The 17,965-nt window shown below is 38.8% G+C and overlaps 1 protein-coding gene across 4 annotated transcripts in view; it reads left to right on the top strand.

Moving 5' to 3' along the window:
• The first annotated feature begins 6 nt into the window (after positions 1–6).
• LRCH1 (leucine rich repeats and calponin homology domain containing 1) overlaps positions 7–17,965 on the top strand; it is a 143,674-nt gene continuing 125,715 nt past the window's right edge. For all 4 annotated transcript variants that reach the window (XM_085325040.1, XM_085325039.1, XM_085325043.1 and 1 more), the window contains exon 1: positions 7–260. In XM_085325040.1, coding sequence (XP_085181166.1) covers positions 26–260 — 235 coding nt within the window. In that variant the 5' untranslated portion in view covers positions 7–25. The remainder of the gene's footprint in view (positions 261–17,965) is intronic.

Genomic DNA, 17,965 nt, shown 5'->3' with positions numbered 1-17,965 from the left:
GCGGCGAGGCGGGCGCGGGGGAAAGATGGCGACGCTGGGCGGCGAGTCGCAGCCCTTCCCCGCCGCTGCCCTGGCGGCGGTGGCGGCGGGCGGCGGCGGCGGGTCGCTGGGTTCGCAGGCGCCGCTGACCCGCGGTCTGGAGCGGGCGCTGGAGGAGGCGGCGCACTCCGGGGGGCTCAACCTGAGCGGCAGGAAGCTGAAGGAGTTTCCGCGCAGCGCCGCCGCCCTCAGCCACGACCTCTCCGACACGGTGCGCGCAGGTGAGGCCGGCGCGGCGGGGGCGGCGGCCGCCGGTGCCGCCCGGGCTCGGCGGAGGCGGTTGGGGGCCGGGGGCAGCGCCGCCCCGCGCGGAGGGTCAGCGTGCTTCGGCGTGCGCCTCCTCCTCTCTCTCTCATTATTTTCAAGTCCTCCCTCGCGTTTTTCTTGGTGTCCGAGGGAGGTGTTCGCCCCCTCGCCCCTCTGGGCGCAGCCCCGCTGCGGCTCTTAGCGGCTGGTGAGGCGGAGCAGCCCTCTTCCCCCCCCCCCCCGGGGGCACCCTTGGCGGGGGCAGGTCGTGACTGCTCGCCCCGGTGTCGTCTCTGCCTGCTGAGGTTGCCCTTCGGGAGCAGCTGCCAGCCCCGCCGTGTCGGTGCTGGGTGAGCAGCGCCGGCCTGCGCGCCCCCGCTGTGGATACCTGCAGCTCGCTCCCTCCCTCCCTCCTTCCTTCCTTCCTTCCCACCGCGCGTGGACAGAGCCACCTGTCGCCGAAGGGGATGTCAGTGTTAAAATCCACGTGTAACCGCGGCCGGGCGGTCATACGCCTCTGCGTGCGTCACCTGTTTGCACCCTGCGGAAGGGGACGGGTCCATAGGAACACTTTCTCTCTGCAGCTACCCTGGAGGATGTGCTTGCTTTCACAGATCGCACTTGTCCTCTGCTAGGGTTGATATCCAGCTTCCATAGCCTTACAGTAATGTAGCCATATTTCTGTCTCTTTATGTAATGCTGTCTCCCAAGCCAAATGCAAGGAGAAATCACTATCTTCATATGCAGTGTACATATTCTACAGTGGGGGACACTGTAATTGGATAAATCTGCAGAGGACACAGACCTACCAACACAGCATGTAGCAGGGGTAAGGGGAAATGTATCTAGTCTGCATTTAACTTGCCCTCACAGCCTCCTTCCAGCAGGGAAAAAAAGTCACTCTTGTTTCTTGATTAAGGGACCAAGCCTTCTCAAATGGTCTTACCAATTTTTCCTACATGTGCAGGGGGTAGGAACCTAATCCGTTCTTTACATTGTATCTCTAGGTAGAACAGTACAAACTCTCATTAGAAGGGTATATTAGCATATTCATAAGCTCTTTAGTGTACTAGTGTACTGCCTCCACATGCCCCATTGTGTCCCTATTTGCCTACTGACGATATCTGTGCTGTTACAGGGAAGGAGCACACAAGTATCCACTTGTTATTCTTGTCCCACAAAACAGCAGGTGCTACACCTGCATGCAAACATGTGATAACGCAAACCTAAACTCTCACCCACTCCTTCATATGAGGGGATGTATGCTTCCTGTATACAGAGACAAACCCTTTTACTGCATATTGTATCTATCCCTACCTATAGGGAACAGAATACTGTCTCATGTGTAGCAGGTTTCAATTCAACCATTCTTTGGCTCTGTCACTCGTTTGCTCTTTCTCAACAGATTTCATAGTGTTCTGTCTGAACACCCGTTTCATATCAATAGAAGAAGAGATACTGGAAAGAAACTTGATGAGGGAAACCACATGAATTGCCATGCTATCTATGTTTAACCCAGTAACTCAGTAACAGCTTTGACGGTGAATAGATAATACATGATAGTGGAACAGCATGCAGTTAGAAAAATGACTTTTTGCTTGGTTCCCTGAGCGGGAGGTTTTTTCTCTCTCTTTTTTTWAAAAAAATGTAGCTTAATGAWGACATCCTGTGATACTAGATAGGCATTTTAGAAATTCACACAGTTAGCTTATTTTGTCTAAGCTAACACTGATCTAGGTTGTCAGTAAACAAACTTATGTACTGCAAAACACTTCTTTGGTAATGAATACATGTTGGTATCAGTACATTGTTTGAGCATATGTAGTAGAAGCATGAGCTGGGAAGCATGAGCTGGGTATTGTGTGTGTAGGTAATACATGCTTATTACAGCYGTACTTGTTCTAGTAAGTCTGTTTGGAGGAGAGCTCAGAAAAAAAGCTGTCTTTGCCTTCAAGCATTAATATGCTCATTTCAGTTCATGTAGAAGATGTTCAATTGGAAATTAAAATGTAGAATGGAAATTTTGTTCTATTTTTGCTTGGTATAAAAGGCAGTGCAGTGCAGCGCAGCCCATGTCTTTGTAGCAAGAGCAGTCTTTTACTCTGCCCCCTTTTAGGAGAACTGTGTGTGTTAATCTATAGTTACTTTATGTTTTTGTTTGTAACAACTTTTTGTAACCAGTTAATGTGAATTGTTTGCCTTGTGAGTTAAGTCATATGTTGGTATATTTCTGAAAGATCTGTATTCCTTTTCACTTGTTTCATTACATAAGTAGAATATATAAACAGAAGATACACTTGGCTTAAGCTCAGATTTCTGAAACTCAGGACAAGCTCTTGATGGGAATTCTCTCTCTCGCTCCCTTTCCATAAATGTACATGGTATAAAAACAGTGCATTTTTTGCTCTACTTGAAGTATGTTCTTGCAGTGAGTGACACTTATTTTCAGACTTAATGTACTGACATGCCTCTGAAGCCTTGAAACTTTGATGTTTGGGGAAGGGGTAGTCATTCACTGTTAAAGCTTTTTTGCTAAGGAAGGCTAATCTCTATGAAAAATAAAGACAATCTATGGTTTAAAGAAGACCAGTCTGGGGGATTGAGTTCAGGGATCTGAGGAGCAGGGGATTTCCATAAAACTAAAACTGTCTGTGTTTTGAACATGTTTTAGTATTAGATTCTGACAGTGTTCTTAGACTGAGAAAATGATGGTTACAGATACTCTTGAATAAAATAGTATCAAGACTGTTTTCTGGAAAAATTCTGAGTGCTCTAAATGTGTTCGAGGAAGATAGTAGGGTTAAATTTGAAATTTTCTGTTCGTACATCTTTTTTTTCTGAAGTCAGAAGTCAGATTTTTATATATCAATAGATGTGTTTACTAAAGGGACAGAGCTAATAGCTGAGACTGAACTGCTTGACTTCTCTAGTGTCTATTGCAGTTATTCCCTAGTAAATGTAGAGTTTTAACTGTGCTTGTTTGCTTCCTGTGTGTGCAGTTTTTTGATATGCTTCTTTTCTTTTGTGACCTTTCTTTACATTGGGTACATCTTGCTTATAGAGGTCAATCCTATAATACTAGGTACAGCTTTACACTTCAAACATTTCTTCCTTATTGTCTTCTGAAAGCTTTACTCAAGAGCTGAGGGACCTAGTAAGCTGAGCTTTCAGGCAACATGTTGCATACAGAAGAGAGTTTGCATGGTGTGCAGTGCTGTTAGAAGAAAATAAAACCTCTATGTAAAGTATCTTGAGTTTAGTCAGATGTTTTAAACCACATCAGTGTTGATGCATTGCAAAAGCCATTTCAAAAATAATAAATGCTATTCTTATCACTTTTATTACAGGCTGGGTTATACAGAAGACAGTGGCACAGTCATCATATAGTTCTTAAGTAATTGTATGCAATTATATTCCTCAAAACCACTGGGAATGCTAGAAGCGTATTAGTTTATAAAAGAGGAAGAAAAATCCCCAAAGCTGTTACTTAAATACATAACCATGGCTGCCTGTATCACTTCAACCTCTTTCTGTGGGCTTTGGCTGTGTTTCTGAAGACAGATCCTGGGCACTGTCTCTGGTGAATATCTATTTTATCCATTTCAATTATGTTGGGTCAGCACAAGAGGAAGGATTACTTGCTGTTTCTTTTGGGTTTTCAAAGTAAKAGAAGTAAATATTTTTCAATTAGATACTTGTTAGACTTCTGAAAAGTAATATAAACTGAATTATTTGAACATTAGTTTGACTAGTTTGAATTTCTGGAAGGTGTATTTCCCCCCCCCCCCCAAATCCTTGAGAATGCTTACTGTACTAAAGAACTCCTACATGCTGTTTTTTAAAAATATTTGTATCTGGACTGTGCTTTCCAGACAGTTCTGTGGTGAAGAAACCTGCAGCTTGGCAGCATCTTTGAAATAGTTGTTACAACTGTATGACTATGGATTTATTTTCCAAGATGATCCAAAAATCACCTTTTCATCTGGGCAAACATATTTGTACCTGTAAAATTTTAGATTTAGTTTTTGGTGTACTTTAGTTTGAGTTTTGACATCTAAGTGCATTCTACAGGATCATGTAGTGGGAGAAAAAAAGTGAGCAAGTTCAGTTATGTTCCATTGGAATTTAGTCCAGGAATGCATTTGCTTATACTCAGGAGTCTGAACTGTTTTCTGCTTGCCTCTGAAAAATATATTTGTATTTTGGTGATATTGGTTCAGCTGAAATATGTTATTTCTAGTCATCTTTGCTAATAAAAGCTTATTTCCCTGCAAGATCAGGTATCCCTAAGTTTTATTTTTTATAAACAAATATGTATATTAGATTACCATAATTGAGTCTCACTAATTTTCTCCAGGTCCTTTATTAACTTAGTTCTTCCCCCATTTCTGGGAGTTCTCCTAATTATAACAGTAGATGTAAATGCAGTCTGCACTGGGGGAGAGCGACACAGATGCTGACTAGCTCTTATGTTCTACTGCATGTGTATTTGAACTAAAAAAGAACCACCAAACCCAMTCTTCTTGAAGGATTTGGTTATTATTACTATGAAAAGAAAAGAGATTTCATATGCCTCTTTTCTTTTTGGATGCTTTGAGAAGCTTTCATTTTGCTTATTTTTTCCGAAGTTCGTATTGATAAAAATAATGTTTAATTATAAAGCTATAGGAAATAACATTTAATTATAAAGCTGTAGGAAAAAAAGTCGTGTTCTGTTTTCTGCTTCGTGTTCAACAGTCAGTCCCTTTTTACAATCTTCCTCTGTTTATTGAAGATTTCTAACATTACTTATTCTGTCTTGTACAAAAAACCCCTATATTAACTATATCAAGATAGGGGAGAGGAGAAAGTGAGTATTATCCTACAGCTAAAACTTACGGATATAATTATACTGTAATATGTCATAGTATCAAGCATAAAAAATGATCAGAATTTCAACATTATGTGCCTACTAATGTAAATACAAATTTCAGGCTGTAACTTTATGAAAAAGACAAAAAGAATCTCTCTCTCTCTCTTTATTTATTTATTTATTTATTTATTTATTTATTTTTGGACAAGCAATGCTTCATGAAAGAGCCTCATCAAATTAAAGGAGTTTTAGCAGTACAAGCAGGGCTAGCAACGTCTAATTGCAGCATGTTACTTTGAAGACTTCAAGACATTTGATCTTCTCTTTGTTTGTTTTTTTTTTCTTGTTCTTCCCTAAGTCTGAGTTTGTCCTTCTGGCTTACGAATCAAATAAACATCAAGACTGTTGACTCGTCTTGAAAAGAGCCTGTTCGTTCTTTGGCTGCGTAGAATTTAACTGGTTGTGTTTTTGGAAGTTACCTCTTCTGTCTGGAGATTCATGCCGCCATAGCTGAACTGCAGCCTATGAATTTGCAGATGCTTTTTGACTGTTTTTAGTGCAAAATACAATGAAATAGCTCAGAGTGGCTTTTGTTACATGAAAGCAAATTAGAAGCAATCAATTGCCTGGTTACTATGTTTAAGAATGTGGGTTGAGTAGATTACTGGACTTCTGCCATTGAAGGTGAGTGTGCTGGTGGTGGTGGCAATTTGTCTCTCTCTTTAGTGCAGTGTGGGTCCCCCCCCCCCCTTTTTTTTTCTTTTCTTCTGGCTGGCTTGTTTTGTGATTAGAGAAGCTCCAAAACTAGTGCAAGGGCTAGGAGGTGGCAGAGATGACAGCCTAGAAATCACATGGTGGGGTGGAGGGTGAAACCTCTCTCTCAGGAGCAAGCTCAGCAGCTTCTTGAACCTTTAGCCTTAATGTTAACTTTCAATTTAGGGTGGCTGGTTTTTAAGCAGCTCTGCATAGCCAGAAGAGCATGTTTGACCATGCCCTGCGTGTAAATGGATACAAACTGATTGCTCTTGTTGAAATCTTGTTGCTTTATGTAGGCTTGGCTATCTACCCTGGAAACTGATTCAGAGCTGCAAAGCCGCTGTTATGGTTGTAAGGGTGTTACAGGTTTCTTTTGACATACTTCCAGCTGAATGACTTTGCTTTCTGAAGACCCAGTAGCATGTGATCAGAGACACTGTGGGAAGTAGAAACCAAATATTCCTATGTGGTTTGTGTATCTCTTCCTCTTTTTTTCCCGTGGTCTGTTTGTTATATATCCTTGACATAAAAGACATGTTGGTTTGGACATCTGTAGAACAAGAGGGGCAGTGTGAATCTTAACACAGTTACTATATGTAGAGTGTTGAATACTTCAGAGAAGTAGAGAAATGAGAGGAAGAGAACAGGGTGGAATCAGCTATGACAAAGTACAATAAATACCTGCCCAATGGAACTACAATCTGGAAGTGGAAGGGGGAAGTGTTGGTGTAATACAGGATTGAGTGAGGAACAAGAAAATAGGTAGAAAGAAGATATTACTCAAAATTGGAAGGTAAAGAATCATACAAAATAAAGGAAACTTTATAAAGTACTAAATGAGGGAAAGTGTATGAAGTGGTAGAAGAGAAAGAATGAAGAAAAAGATAGTAAGCAAGCAGGAGTGCTTTACAGAATYACAGAATTGGTAAGGTTGGAAGGGACCTCTGGAGATCATCTAGTCCAACCTCCCTGCTCAAGCAGGGTCACCTAGAGCGTGGTAAACAGGATTGCATCCAGGCGGGCCTTGAAGATMTCCAGAGAAGGAGACTCCACAACCTCTCTGGGCAACCTGTGCCAGAGCTCCACCACTCTCACAGGGAAGAAATTCCCCCTCACGCTCAGGCGCAACTTCCTGTGCTTCAATTTCTGTCCATTGCCTCTTGTTCTGTCACATGGGGCAACTGAAAAGAGTTTGTCCCCATCCCCTTGACACCCTCCCTTCAGGTACTTGTACACACTGATAAGATCCCCCCTCAGTCTTCTCTTCCCCAGGCTGAAGAGGCCCAGCTCTCGCAGCCGTTCCTCATAGGGCAGGTGCTCCAGCCCTCTGATCATCTTTGTAGCCCTCTCTCCAGTAGCTCCGTGTTTCTCCTGGACTGGGAAGCACAGAACTGGACAGAGTACTCAAGATGAGGCCTCAGCAGGGCTGAGTAGAGGGGCAGGATCACTTCCTTCCACCTGCTGCCAACACTCTTCCYAATGCACCCCAGGAGACCATTGGCCTTCTTGGCCACACGGGCACACTGCTGGCTCATGGTCAATCTGTCATCCACCAGCACTCCCAGGTCCTTCTCTGCAGAGCTGCTCTCCACAAGGTCAGCCCCCACCTTGTACTGGTACCTAGGGTTATTTTTCCCTAGGTACAGGACTCTGCACTTGCCCTTGTTGAACCTCGGGAGGTTCCTCTCTGCCCAGCTCTCCAGCCTGTCCAGGTCTCTCTGAAGGGCAGCACAGCCCTCAGGTGTGTCAGCCACTCCTCCCAGCTTGGTATCATCAGCAAACTTGCTGAGGAGGCACTCTGTCCCCTCATCCAGGTCATTGATGAAGAAGTTGAAGAGGGTGGGACCCAGTACTGAGCCCTGGGGGACTCCACTAGCCACAGACCTCCAACTAGACTCTGTGCCACTAAGGACAACCCTCTGAGCTCTGCCTTTCAGCCAGCTCTCAATCCACCTCACTACCTGCTTGTCTAACCCACACTTCCTGAGCTTGCCTAGGAGGATATTATGGGAGACAGTGTCAAAAGCCTTGCTGAAGTMAAGGTACACAATGTYCACTSCTCTGCCCTCATCTGCCCAGCCAGTCATTCCATCACAGAACGCTATCAGATTGGTTAAACAGAATTTCCCCTTGGTGAATCMATGCTGACTACTCCTGATCACCTTCTTGTCCTCCATATGCCTGGAGATGACATCCAGAATGAGCTGTTTCATCACCTTTCCAGGGATGGAGGTGAGGCTGACTGGCCTGTAGTTGCCTGGGTCCTCCTTCTTGCCCTTTTTGAAGACTGGAGTGACATKGGCTTTCTTCCAGTCCTCAGGCACCTCCCCAGGTCTCCAGGACCTTTCAAAGATGATGGAGAGCGGCCTAGCAACAACATCCGCCATCTCCCTCAGTACCTGTGGGTGCATCCCATCYGGGCCCATGGATTTGTGGATGTCTAGCCTGCCCAGAAGGTCTCTAATCCTATCCTTCTCAACCAAAGGAAAGTCTTCCCTTCTCCAGACTTTCTCCCTCACATCCAGCCCGAAGGATTCCTGAGGGCTTCCCTTAGCAGTGAAGATTGAAGCAAAGGAGGCRTTCAGTAATTCTGCCTTCTCTGTAGCCCTTGTCACCAGGGTCCCCACCCCATTCAGTAGCAGGCCCACGTTTTTCCTTAACATTCCTTGCCAGACTGAATTCTAAATGGTCCTTAGCCTTCCTCTACATACTCTGACAGCATTCTTGTAATTCTCCCAAGGATTCTTAGTTGAATAAAGTGATTTGGCATATTTTTTTTTCTTTCTCCAAAACAGAGGTGAAATGGGTTTCTTGAGGAGATACATTGATAATGATGATTAGAATTTTGTGAACAATGGAAAAAACACAAGAATAGAAAATTATTTGATTACAAGATGCATGACATTTACAGGCCTTACGCTTCAGATGACTGTTAACTATTGAATTTCAGTTTGGGAAACTTAGCACACTTTTGCTTGCAGTAAGGAAAGCCTGTGGCTTTTTTGCAACTTGCAAAGAGTTGTAAGAGCAACCAAGACCCAAGGATTGACATTCTGCATATTAGAATAAAAGTTCTTGGAAGTGTGGAATTAGAAACTTCCCCAGGCCCATAGACTGTTCATTCTGCCTGTGTTTTTGCTGACTCTGTTAGTGTGCATCTTTGAGGATTTATAAACATCTCTAAGCAGATTAGATTCACCGTTAAGATCAATATTATTTAAATACTTCAAATGGCACTTTTSAAAACAAGTAGGTACCTATCTTTGTTTCATTGTAGTGAGACCAAAATACAAAAATAACAAAACCCATTTAGCATTATCCCACGTTTAAAATTTGAAGAGCCAGAAGTGTTACCACCATTTTCAGAGTGCAGATCAGTGGTAAAAGTGAAAATGAGGGTTATGTCTTCTGACTTCAGACCCTACTCTGCTGACCATATTTAGTGGCATATCATGTATACATCAGTGTGGTTCTAATAAGAACCTGTAAGATGCTCTTTGGAAAGGTACTGATGAGTTAAGCTTTTGGAAAAGTAATTACTTCTGGCTAAATTTGTGGGTAAAGGCATCCTTGTGGGAGGAGTTTAGTTCTAATGCTTCTCCCCACCCTCTTCCCCCAAGGGTGTCTTGCTGGCCAGCTTGCCTTTTTATCCCTTTCTTTCCTTGTATGGTACAGAACACCAGGATATCTGAAAACCTCCTTTCTATTTAAAAATAGAAATAACAGTAACAGTCTTCCTTCTATCCCAGTTCATAGGATATATATACTTTCTAAAAGAAACAAAACAAAACAGAACACAAAACTTGTGAGTTAAGTGATGATCTTGGCAGAGCCAAATGAAAGGTAGTTTTGCATTTAATTTGGAACCTGAGGGTTGTGCGCACTTTTGAATCTGCATRATAAACATCTTTCATGTTTAGTTGAACTTTTGGGAGCTCTGACTTCCTTAGTTACAATCTAGTTGATAATTTTATGATGCCAGTGTAAGGTGGCTCCTCTGGGCAAGTTACTGGGGGTATCTGAGGATTTTTAATATCAACATGGAACTCTTGGACTTTACGAGAAGCAGAACAACAGCAAAGTGTCTGCGTACAATGTTAACAGTGACCTTTGCTGCTGAAGGAATACATTTTTTGTTGGCTTTTCTGAAGAGATGTGGTTTCATCCCTAGATGCAACTTGCAGGAATTGTAGTATTTGAGTCTGGAGGAGGCAGATTTGTATGTATGTTTGTTTTTTTTCTTGATTTGGAAATATTCTTAGTAGAATGGAAGGAATTCTTTGTATTCAACAAACATGACAATATATCAGGAAATACTTGTTGCCAATTACTTTTTTTTTTTTTAATCTTGCAATAGGGTAAGATACTGAAATACACCAACTGCTTGTATGCATACATTACAAATATTTTAAAGATTATCACTGTCTTGTGTTTCACTCCCATTATTTCTACCCTTTACTCGCTAATCTTTTCTTTTCCAAATGGATGTTGTTGACCTCAAGGTACACTTGAAACATCTGCTTTAAAAAATAGAACTTTTATTTCATTCCAGAACCACAATGCTGTAAAGTGCAAGACTAGTAAATGCTTTAATTTCTAGTTTTTATATTTATTTTATGTATATATATACAGGCTAGAGGCCTTTTCTTCTAATGTAGCTCTATAAATCTTTCTTTCTGGTAGACAGTCATTGCTGGGACAGCTGGCATTAATGTATGGCAGAGAATTTAAGATAATTTTTTTTGAATTAAACCCTAAAATTAGCAGAAAAATTATTGGAAGAATATATAAACATAGCATGTTTGTTGATTTCTTTATATTGCAAATTATAACACACTAGTATGTTTCAAAAGTAGCCAAGTAACTACAAATGACAAGACTTCACTTTGATTTATCATTGTGTGTATTTAGATACTTTTTTTTTCTTTTGTTTTAACACACAAAATCTTCATCTTTGGTTGCTTTATCTGCAGTTGCATCATGCCTTTGTAGCACTGTATCAGATAGGCAAGAAGAAAAAAAACAAGCAGATAAGAGAAGCAATGAAAAAAATTTGATGTGATGAAGAGGAAGGCACAAGTGACAAGTTAGATCTTGTCTGGTGAACAGAAAAAAAACATACAGTGTGTACAAAGATAAACTGATAATCACTGAAACTGGTGGAAAAGTTTTAGAAAAGAGGCAGAAAATAAGGTAGGAAAAGAAAATTGAATCAGAGCTTAATCTGCGGAAAGAGATGGGAAGGAATGCCTACTTACTTGAGGCTTACAGGAAGTAAGGCAAACTACTAAGAGAAAAATAATACTGTTAATGTATAATAAAAACCTTGACTCAAAATTTAAAGATAGATCTGCCATAATGCTAAGGGATATTATTAAAATTACATTTTTTAAAAAACATTTTTGTAGTAACTAGATATAAATGTAATGACATATAGGATATAGGTGGTAAAATTTTTGAATAATTGACACAGTACTAGTGCTGTCTTTACATTAATGTATTTTGAAAATAGTGAGGGCTAGCTAGCTGAATGTATTCAGTTCAGTCTTTTTAAGGCAAAGCAAGTACAGGAACAGCAAAGCTATCTTTATTCAGTGAAGGAGGAACACAACGTCATTCATATATTCTATAATTAAAGAATACAGACAGTGATAAAGACTTTTCAGATGGAATTTACGGTCAAAGGTGAGAAAGGAAGCCTTCTCAGAGCAGCCAGGGGGTGATGGTACTTGCACTGTTTGTTAAGCAGCTGCTATGATTAATTGAGAGAAACTTAAATCCAGGTTTCTCATGGTTGTCAGATGTTGTATTGCTGGGATATGTATGTTTTTGGATTTTCTTGGTGATGGTGAGTTCATCCCAGTTCAAGAAGACTTATTTTTTTGCCTTCCACTGTGTATGGTGTTGTTCCCCTACTTGGTAAGTATTGCCTGTGTTTTCTTCTCCAAGATTTGAATTTGAATCTGGCCAAATGCCTGCATTTACCAGGCAATTCAGATTGCTTTGTATTAATGAGTTGTTTCTCTCTTACACACTCTGGGTCACTTGCAGGTTTTATCAGAGGTGCTATTTTCCCCTGCCTAGTGATTAAAGAAAGGTGTACCATCAAGAATTTGTTCATGGGGTCCATCGAAAATGATGTTTTATGTTTCCCTGTTTACATTTGTATTTTAAGATCTATCCTACCACTATATAATTTCTAAGCATCATCAGTATAGTTTGCTGCTGTGTTCGGTGCCTGTTTTTTGACCTCTTAATTTCTAGGTAGAAGATGATGATGTAGTTTCTTAATCTAAATATGCAGAAACAAAGTGCTTTACAGGATTCTAGTTATATTATGAGGGATCTTTTCATTCACCTGAACTTTCAAATTTGATGAAATGCTACCATGTTAGTTTGACAGTGTCATTATTTTGCCAAGGTCTTTTGAGGGCAGGGAAGCTGATTACTCTGAAATTGTTTGTTTTCCTTTTTGAGCTTTTTTTAATGTAAAAGACATGTTTCTTCCACATCTTTGGAACTACTTTTTTTTTTCTTTCCCCCCTATATGCATATTCAAATTAAACATAAAAAGTGCAGAATAATCTATGGCAAACTCTTTAAAGAAAATCTTTGATGTAAGTTTTGTGGGCCTGTTGATCTGAATGAAAAAATGAGCAAATATAGAACATCATATATATATCATATAAATATCATATATATCATATAAATATAGAACATTAACTTCAGTTGTGTCCAAATTCCCTTAAGATTTTGACAAAGGCTGCCTATTAAATGCTTTTTTCTTTTTCTTTCTTTCTTTCTTTTTTCTTTTTTTTTAACCATTGCACTGCAACTTTTACTTTATGTTAACATATATTTACGTTCTAAAGTTCCTAGTTTGTTGGGTGAGTGTTGATAAGTTGGAGTAGAGAAATTAGTTTTCTGAATTCCTTGTATTTTGATTAATTTAAAAACCTTTTATGTAATTATATTAAGTGTTAATTTAATAAAGATTCTAATTTCTAATTTTAGTTGATCTAGCATAGACCTTGTTCTATATTTCTGTTAAAAATTGCAAACTTTGTGCTTTTCAGTCTGTTATTTGTTTGTTTTATAATGATGCAGATTATCCCTGGTTTTATAGACTGGAAAAACTGAGGAGCAGAAATTTTGAATGGCTTAATCCAGATTTCAAAACAGATTGAAGGCAAAAATGTGAAAAGAATCCATATTTGGTTCCCTGGCATTTACAGCTTAGTCAGGACAGTGTAAGATGTCCATAGGAATGGAGCTTGAAGCATTTTAACTAAAACTGTCTTCTGGAAGATGTTGGGATAGTAGTAAAGGCACAAGCTTTGAAGCTTTCATTGTGATCTTAAGTCCTTAGAACGATTTTAAACATATCAATGCAATACAGAAATGAAGAGCTCACTTTATAGTAACATCTAGCATGAAAATGTGATACTAAGATCCAGAAGTGTTCAATCTCTGAGAGTCTTGCTACAAATCTGCTTTCAGTTATAATCACGTAATATAAATGAGAGTATGAATTTAAGGAAAACACTGTTTTGGCAAGAAGTACTGTAGTCCCTCTTTCCGTTTTCATATCTCTGTACTTTTGGCTTCCTAGAGAACTGAAAAGGTTATTTTTGGCCTAGTGCCCAAGGCTAAAAATGGCTTCTGGATTCTTATAGCTCAATTTGGTGTTGAGCAGTTGTGTATAGTAGTAAAATAACTGCAGTAATTGGGAGTTTGACTGAAACATCTTAGTTATGCACTTAAATGTTAAGCTGTGGGAGATGTAGCCATGTGATACTTCCAAGATCCAGTTTATCAGAAAAACGTAAGCAATGTTTATCTATGAAGCAATGGTAGCCTGGGAAAAAAAAGGCTTTTCTACAAGTACTGTTTAAGAGGGAATAGGAATGAGTGTAAAGTTTAGCCTCTACAAGGAAAGGCTTTAGAATGAAGAAATGTTAAATGATGTTGTTATGACAACACTGAAGCATGAACATTGCATTCGAGACTATATGTGGGGAATAGAGCTATTCTGTGAAGTTGCTGTTATCCAGAACAGGATTTTTCTGCTAACATTTATGAAAAGAGTAAATATACCAGTGACTGTATATGAATATGTATATATATTAAATGTAGGATTATGAATGATTTTTGAATGCTTTGGGTGGTGACTGTTCTAAATCCTGAATATGTAAAGAGAATAATGAGAGGTTAACTCTTTACATGTGAAAAAATGTTGTATCAGGAAAAATTCTGGAAAAGGGAGGACTATTCTGAAAAGGCTGGATATAGCTTTCTTCTGTTTCCCTCCCAGATCTGAGAACGTTTTCCCCGATTGCTTATATTTGAACAAATGGGAATATTACAGGGTGCTGCATGAAAGCAAAGCTCTTCTAACTGAAACTTCTATAAAAATACAATAGTATCTATTTTTTGTAAGATCAGCATGAACCTAATTYTGCATGAGAACCGTTACTACAGTAAAAATAGCTCATAAGTGTCCATGAAACAATTGCCCTAAAATCTCTTGAGAAATCAGTATTGATGTTTTTAATTTTTTAAATCTGTAGTGGAAGACTTTGTTAGCGCAGTGTTGTGGAAATACACCAAAATAAAATGATGTTCTAGTCAAGTTTGATCACACAGATATGAAGTGGCCAGACCAGTAGTATACTCTGCAAAGACTATCCACCTCCAACTTTACTGTTTTTAAAATACAAATACTTTTCTTCTAAACCACCTGTGAAAATGACACATTTTAAATTATCTTCTGTAGCATACCTAATGCTAAATCTTTATAAAGGTTGAGTTTTGTTTACCTGGGCTTATCAGAAACCTTGTCAGTTGTCTTAAATACAGCTTCCCCTGTATGGCAGAATATTCTGTTTTGATGGCTCAGTAGACTAATGTATACATTTCTTGCTGGCAACCTCAAGCCAAATAGATTTAAAGAATTTGTTTGCTGACTACGTTCAAAAAAAAAAACCCTTTTCCTATGGTGAAGGTAAATTAGCTTATGAGTTAATTGTGTTTGAAGGAGTTATACTGTCTTTAAAAATTTTCCTTCCTTGCCTCCATAGTAAAACTGTTTTATTTTTCAATGGTCTCATGATAGCGAAATAAAAAAAATTGCGGTTAGTARATATTCTTCTGCTTGTAATTAATTCAGCTGAAAAAAATAGGTATCTTTTGTGTCTAATCTTAGTGCAGTTACCATATTGCACTGTATGTATTTCAAATTTAAATGTTTAAAAAAGTTCTGTTCCATCTGCTCTGCTTCATACATGATACAATCTACTTTTTCATGTATTTCTAAATCCTTCCTTGCTACACAAAACAGCAGTGGTCTGAGGATAGACCAATTAATATGTATAAAAGAGGTTTTGACATAAGGAGAAATAGATTTTTTGGCAAATTTTCTGATTAAGTTATTAATTGAAGGATATGTGAGAGTAACTACTATATATCTTTCCCTGAAATAGTATAATTAAATTTATGTTTTTAAAAAAAGTAGTAGGGAGCAATAAGGTTTAACAGAAAATGTTTTCTTTTAGAGAAATTTCTTTAACACTTCAAGTCACTTCTGTCATTCTGTACCAGATGTATCTTGGCTTATTTCATACAGCTGTTCTTATTCCAGGATTTTTGGACTATCCTTGTTGAAACATGGAATAAYTGATATATTTTAATACTAAAAGAGACTTTTATGTTGATATAGTTTGACCTTTTGCCTAATGGTGGTCATAAATTTTACTCACTGAGTCTTTATATCTAGACCAGAAATTTATGGCTCATATGGACTGTCCTGATTTTAAAGTATGCTAATGATAATAGTATGATTAATTACATGTTTCCTTTAAAAATAAATAAAAGAAAGTGCGCACACTGTTCTGTATTTAAAAGTCAACTTCTGACCGTTTGTCCTTGTTTTTTCTTTAACTGCTAGATCAATTAATCACTAGATCAGATATTTATTCTTCTGCAGYTGTTTATAAATTGCATTTTAACTTTGTCTTTAATAAGCTAATGWCTTTGACTAGTGTGCGGCAATTGCTGTTATCGTAATTCCAGATGTTACTGCGTTTGTCCATCTAGCCTTCCATTAAAAAGTACTGCCCATCCAGCTAGGGTGAAAACTAAAGAAGTTGGATTTAAACTAACTGTGAACTGCGGTGTTGAGCTGGCGCTTGCTTCCTTCTGCTCTCCCTGTGGCAGATAACCTCGGGGGTGGGGGGGGGCGAGGAGGGGAACTGGGGCTCCTCCCTTCTTACATTGCTGCAGGGAGTGGAGCAAGGCTTGTGAGTCACTCCTGAACAGATAAACCTTTTGATTTTCTTCTGTAAGGTCTGATTTCAGATCCCAAATCTTGTAATTTTGTGAATTTTGGGTGCTTTAACCTTTATTGTCTTTTGCTTAATAATTAACTAAAGGATTAGACATGGCAATTCATGAGGTACATTGCAGATACTGTCAGTAGTAGATGTAATATGTTCTACTGTTAGTGTGCCCAAACGTTCATGGTAGCCATTGCACTTTAGAGTCAGTGGAAATTTGTGATTATTGTCACTCCAACCTTATTTTTGCTTCCCAAGACTATGATTCCATGCTTCCTTTTTTTAAAAACAAAACAAAACAAAACAAAAAAAMCCTTTTATTTGGCAGGGTTAAATATGCATTTGATTGTGTCTAGCCTGCCAAGTGTCCTGGACCCTCACATATCTACAGCTTGTCCTTGCTGTTATTTATTGGCCCGTTAATATCTGTCACCTGCAGATTTTATCAGCAGTAACTTTGAATTCTAGCAGAGAAGACCTGGAAAGTCTTGAATGATGTTGGATTGAAAACAAGTATGTCTAAAAATTCCATGATACTGCATGCTTAATGATCTGCTTTCTTGAGGATATTGTTCAGTTTCTCTTACTAAAWATTGAATTAACACTCTACAGTCACGTCAAAATGACTACTATTCTGGTATGAACAAACAAAAGAGCTCATTTTTAGCAGACAATATATTAATATCAGATTATAGAATATATTTTGTTTCAGTATTTTATGAATTTAAACTTCTGTTGATATTTTCTAAGCTATCCAACTATTTTTTTTTCTTGCAATAATGTTACATCCTTATTTTAAGTTAGTGTGACTTGGTAACAATCTGCAGCGAGCAATGATTAGCTGGTTGCACTATAATTTGAACTGTCGAAGTCCATGTGCCTCATTCTTTTTAATCTTAACAGGAGATTTAAAAACAAAAAAGTRTTTTTTAGAAGACCTTTAAAAATTAATTTCTGGGTTAACCTATGGCGGATCACCTGACTCAGAAAACTGTTTCTATTATAAGAAAGAAATATAGTCCACTAGTAGCTTTCTAAAGCACTGTAATTTATGTTGTTGGCCTTGCTTCAGCAAACACTTAAGCATGTGCTTTCATATTTTGCTATACAAATTAGAGACATACAAGAAAAGTTGCTTCTAATGTTGAAGAAGGTTTTAAAACAAATAAATGCAGGGAAGCTGCCTTTTAATTAAATTGAACTCCTCCTTGAGTATCTGTTCTAGAACATTGTTACATGACAATTCTGTTTATAGAAACAGGATGTTTTGGTTTTATGAAATGTGGATTTCTTGGGAACTCACTTTGAGAAAGTGCTTGCCTGCCTCCACCCTTGGTGGAATGCAGATGACATCAGATTTTTTTATGTACTAGTACGATGAGCAGTATATAAAGAGCAGCTTTAGAAGTATCGGTAACGTAGAAAGGGATTGAATGCTAAGCTGTCTTACACTTCAAGCTGAATTGGTGGTGTTGATATTCAGGTGATCATATCTGAGGCAGTGAATACAGATTTGGGAGATTAGTTCAGGAAGGTTAGAGAACAAATAGAAAAAAATCTGCACATCTGTCCCAAAAAATTTGTTAGTGATAGAAGGTGGCTTGGCTTATCGTAATACAAACTTCGGGATAAATAGAGATGGCAATATTAGTGGTATGTGACAGCTGCACCTAAACATTTTTCAGTAGTTCGTATAAAGAGTTTTTTAATGGACTAAAACAAGGTTTGAAAGAACTAG

This window comes from Rhea americana, unplaced genomic scaffold, assembly GCF_003343005.1.
Source record: "Rhea americana isolate MKP2758 unplaced genomic scaffold, rheAme1 scaffold_95, whole genome shotgun sequence".
In the NCBI taxonomy this organism is placed as follows: Eukaryota; Metazoa; Chordata; class Aves; order Rheiformes; family Rheidae; genus Rhea; species Rhea americana.
Note: the sequence above shows the minus strand (reverse complement) of the source record. Positions and strands in the feature narration are given on the sequence as shown.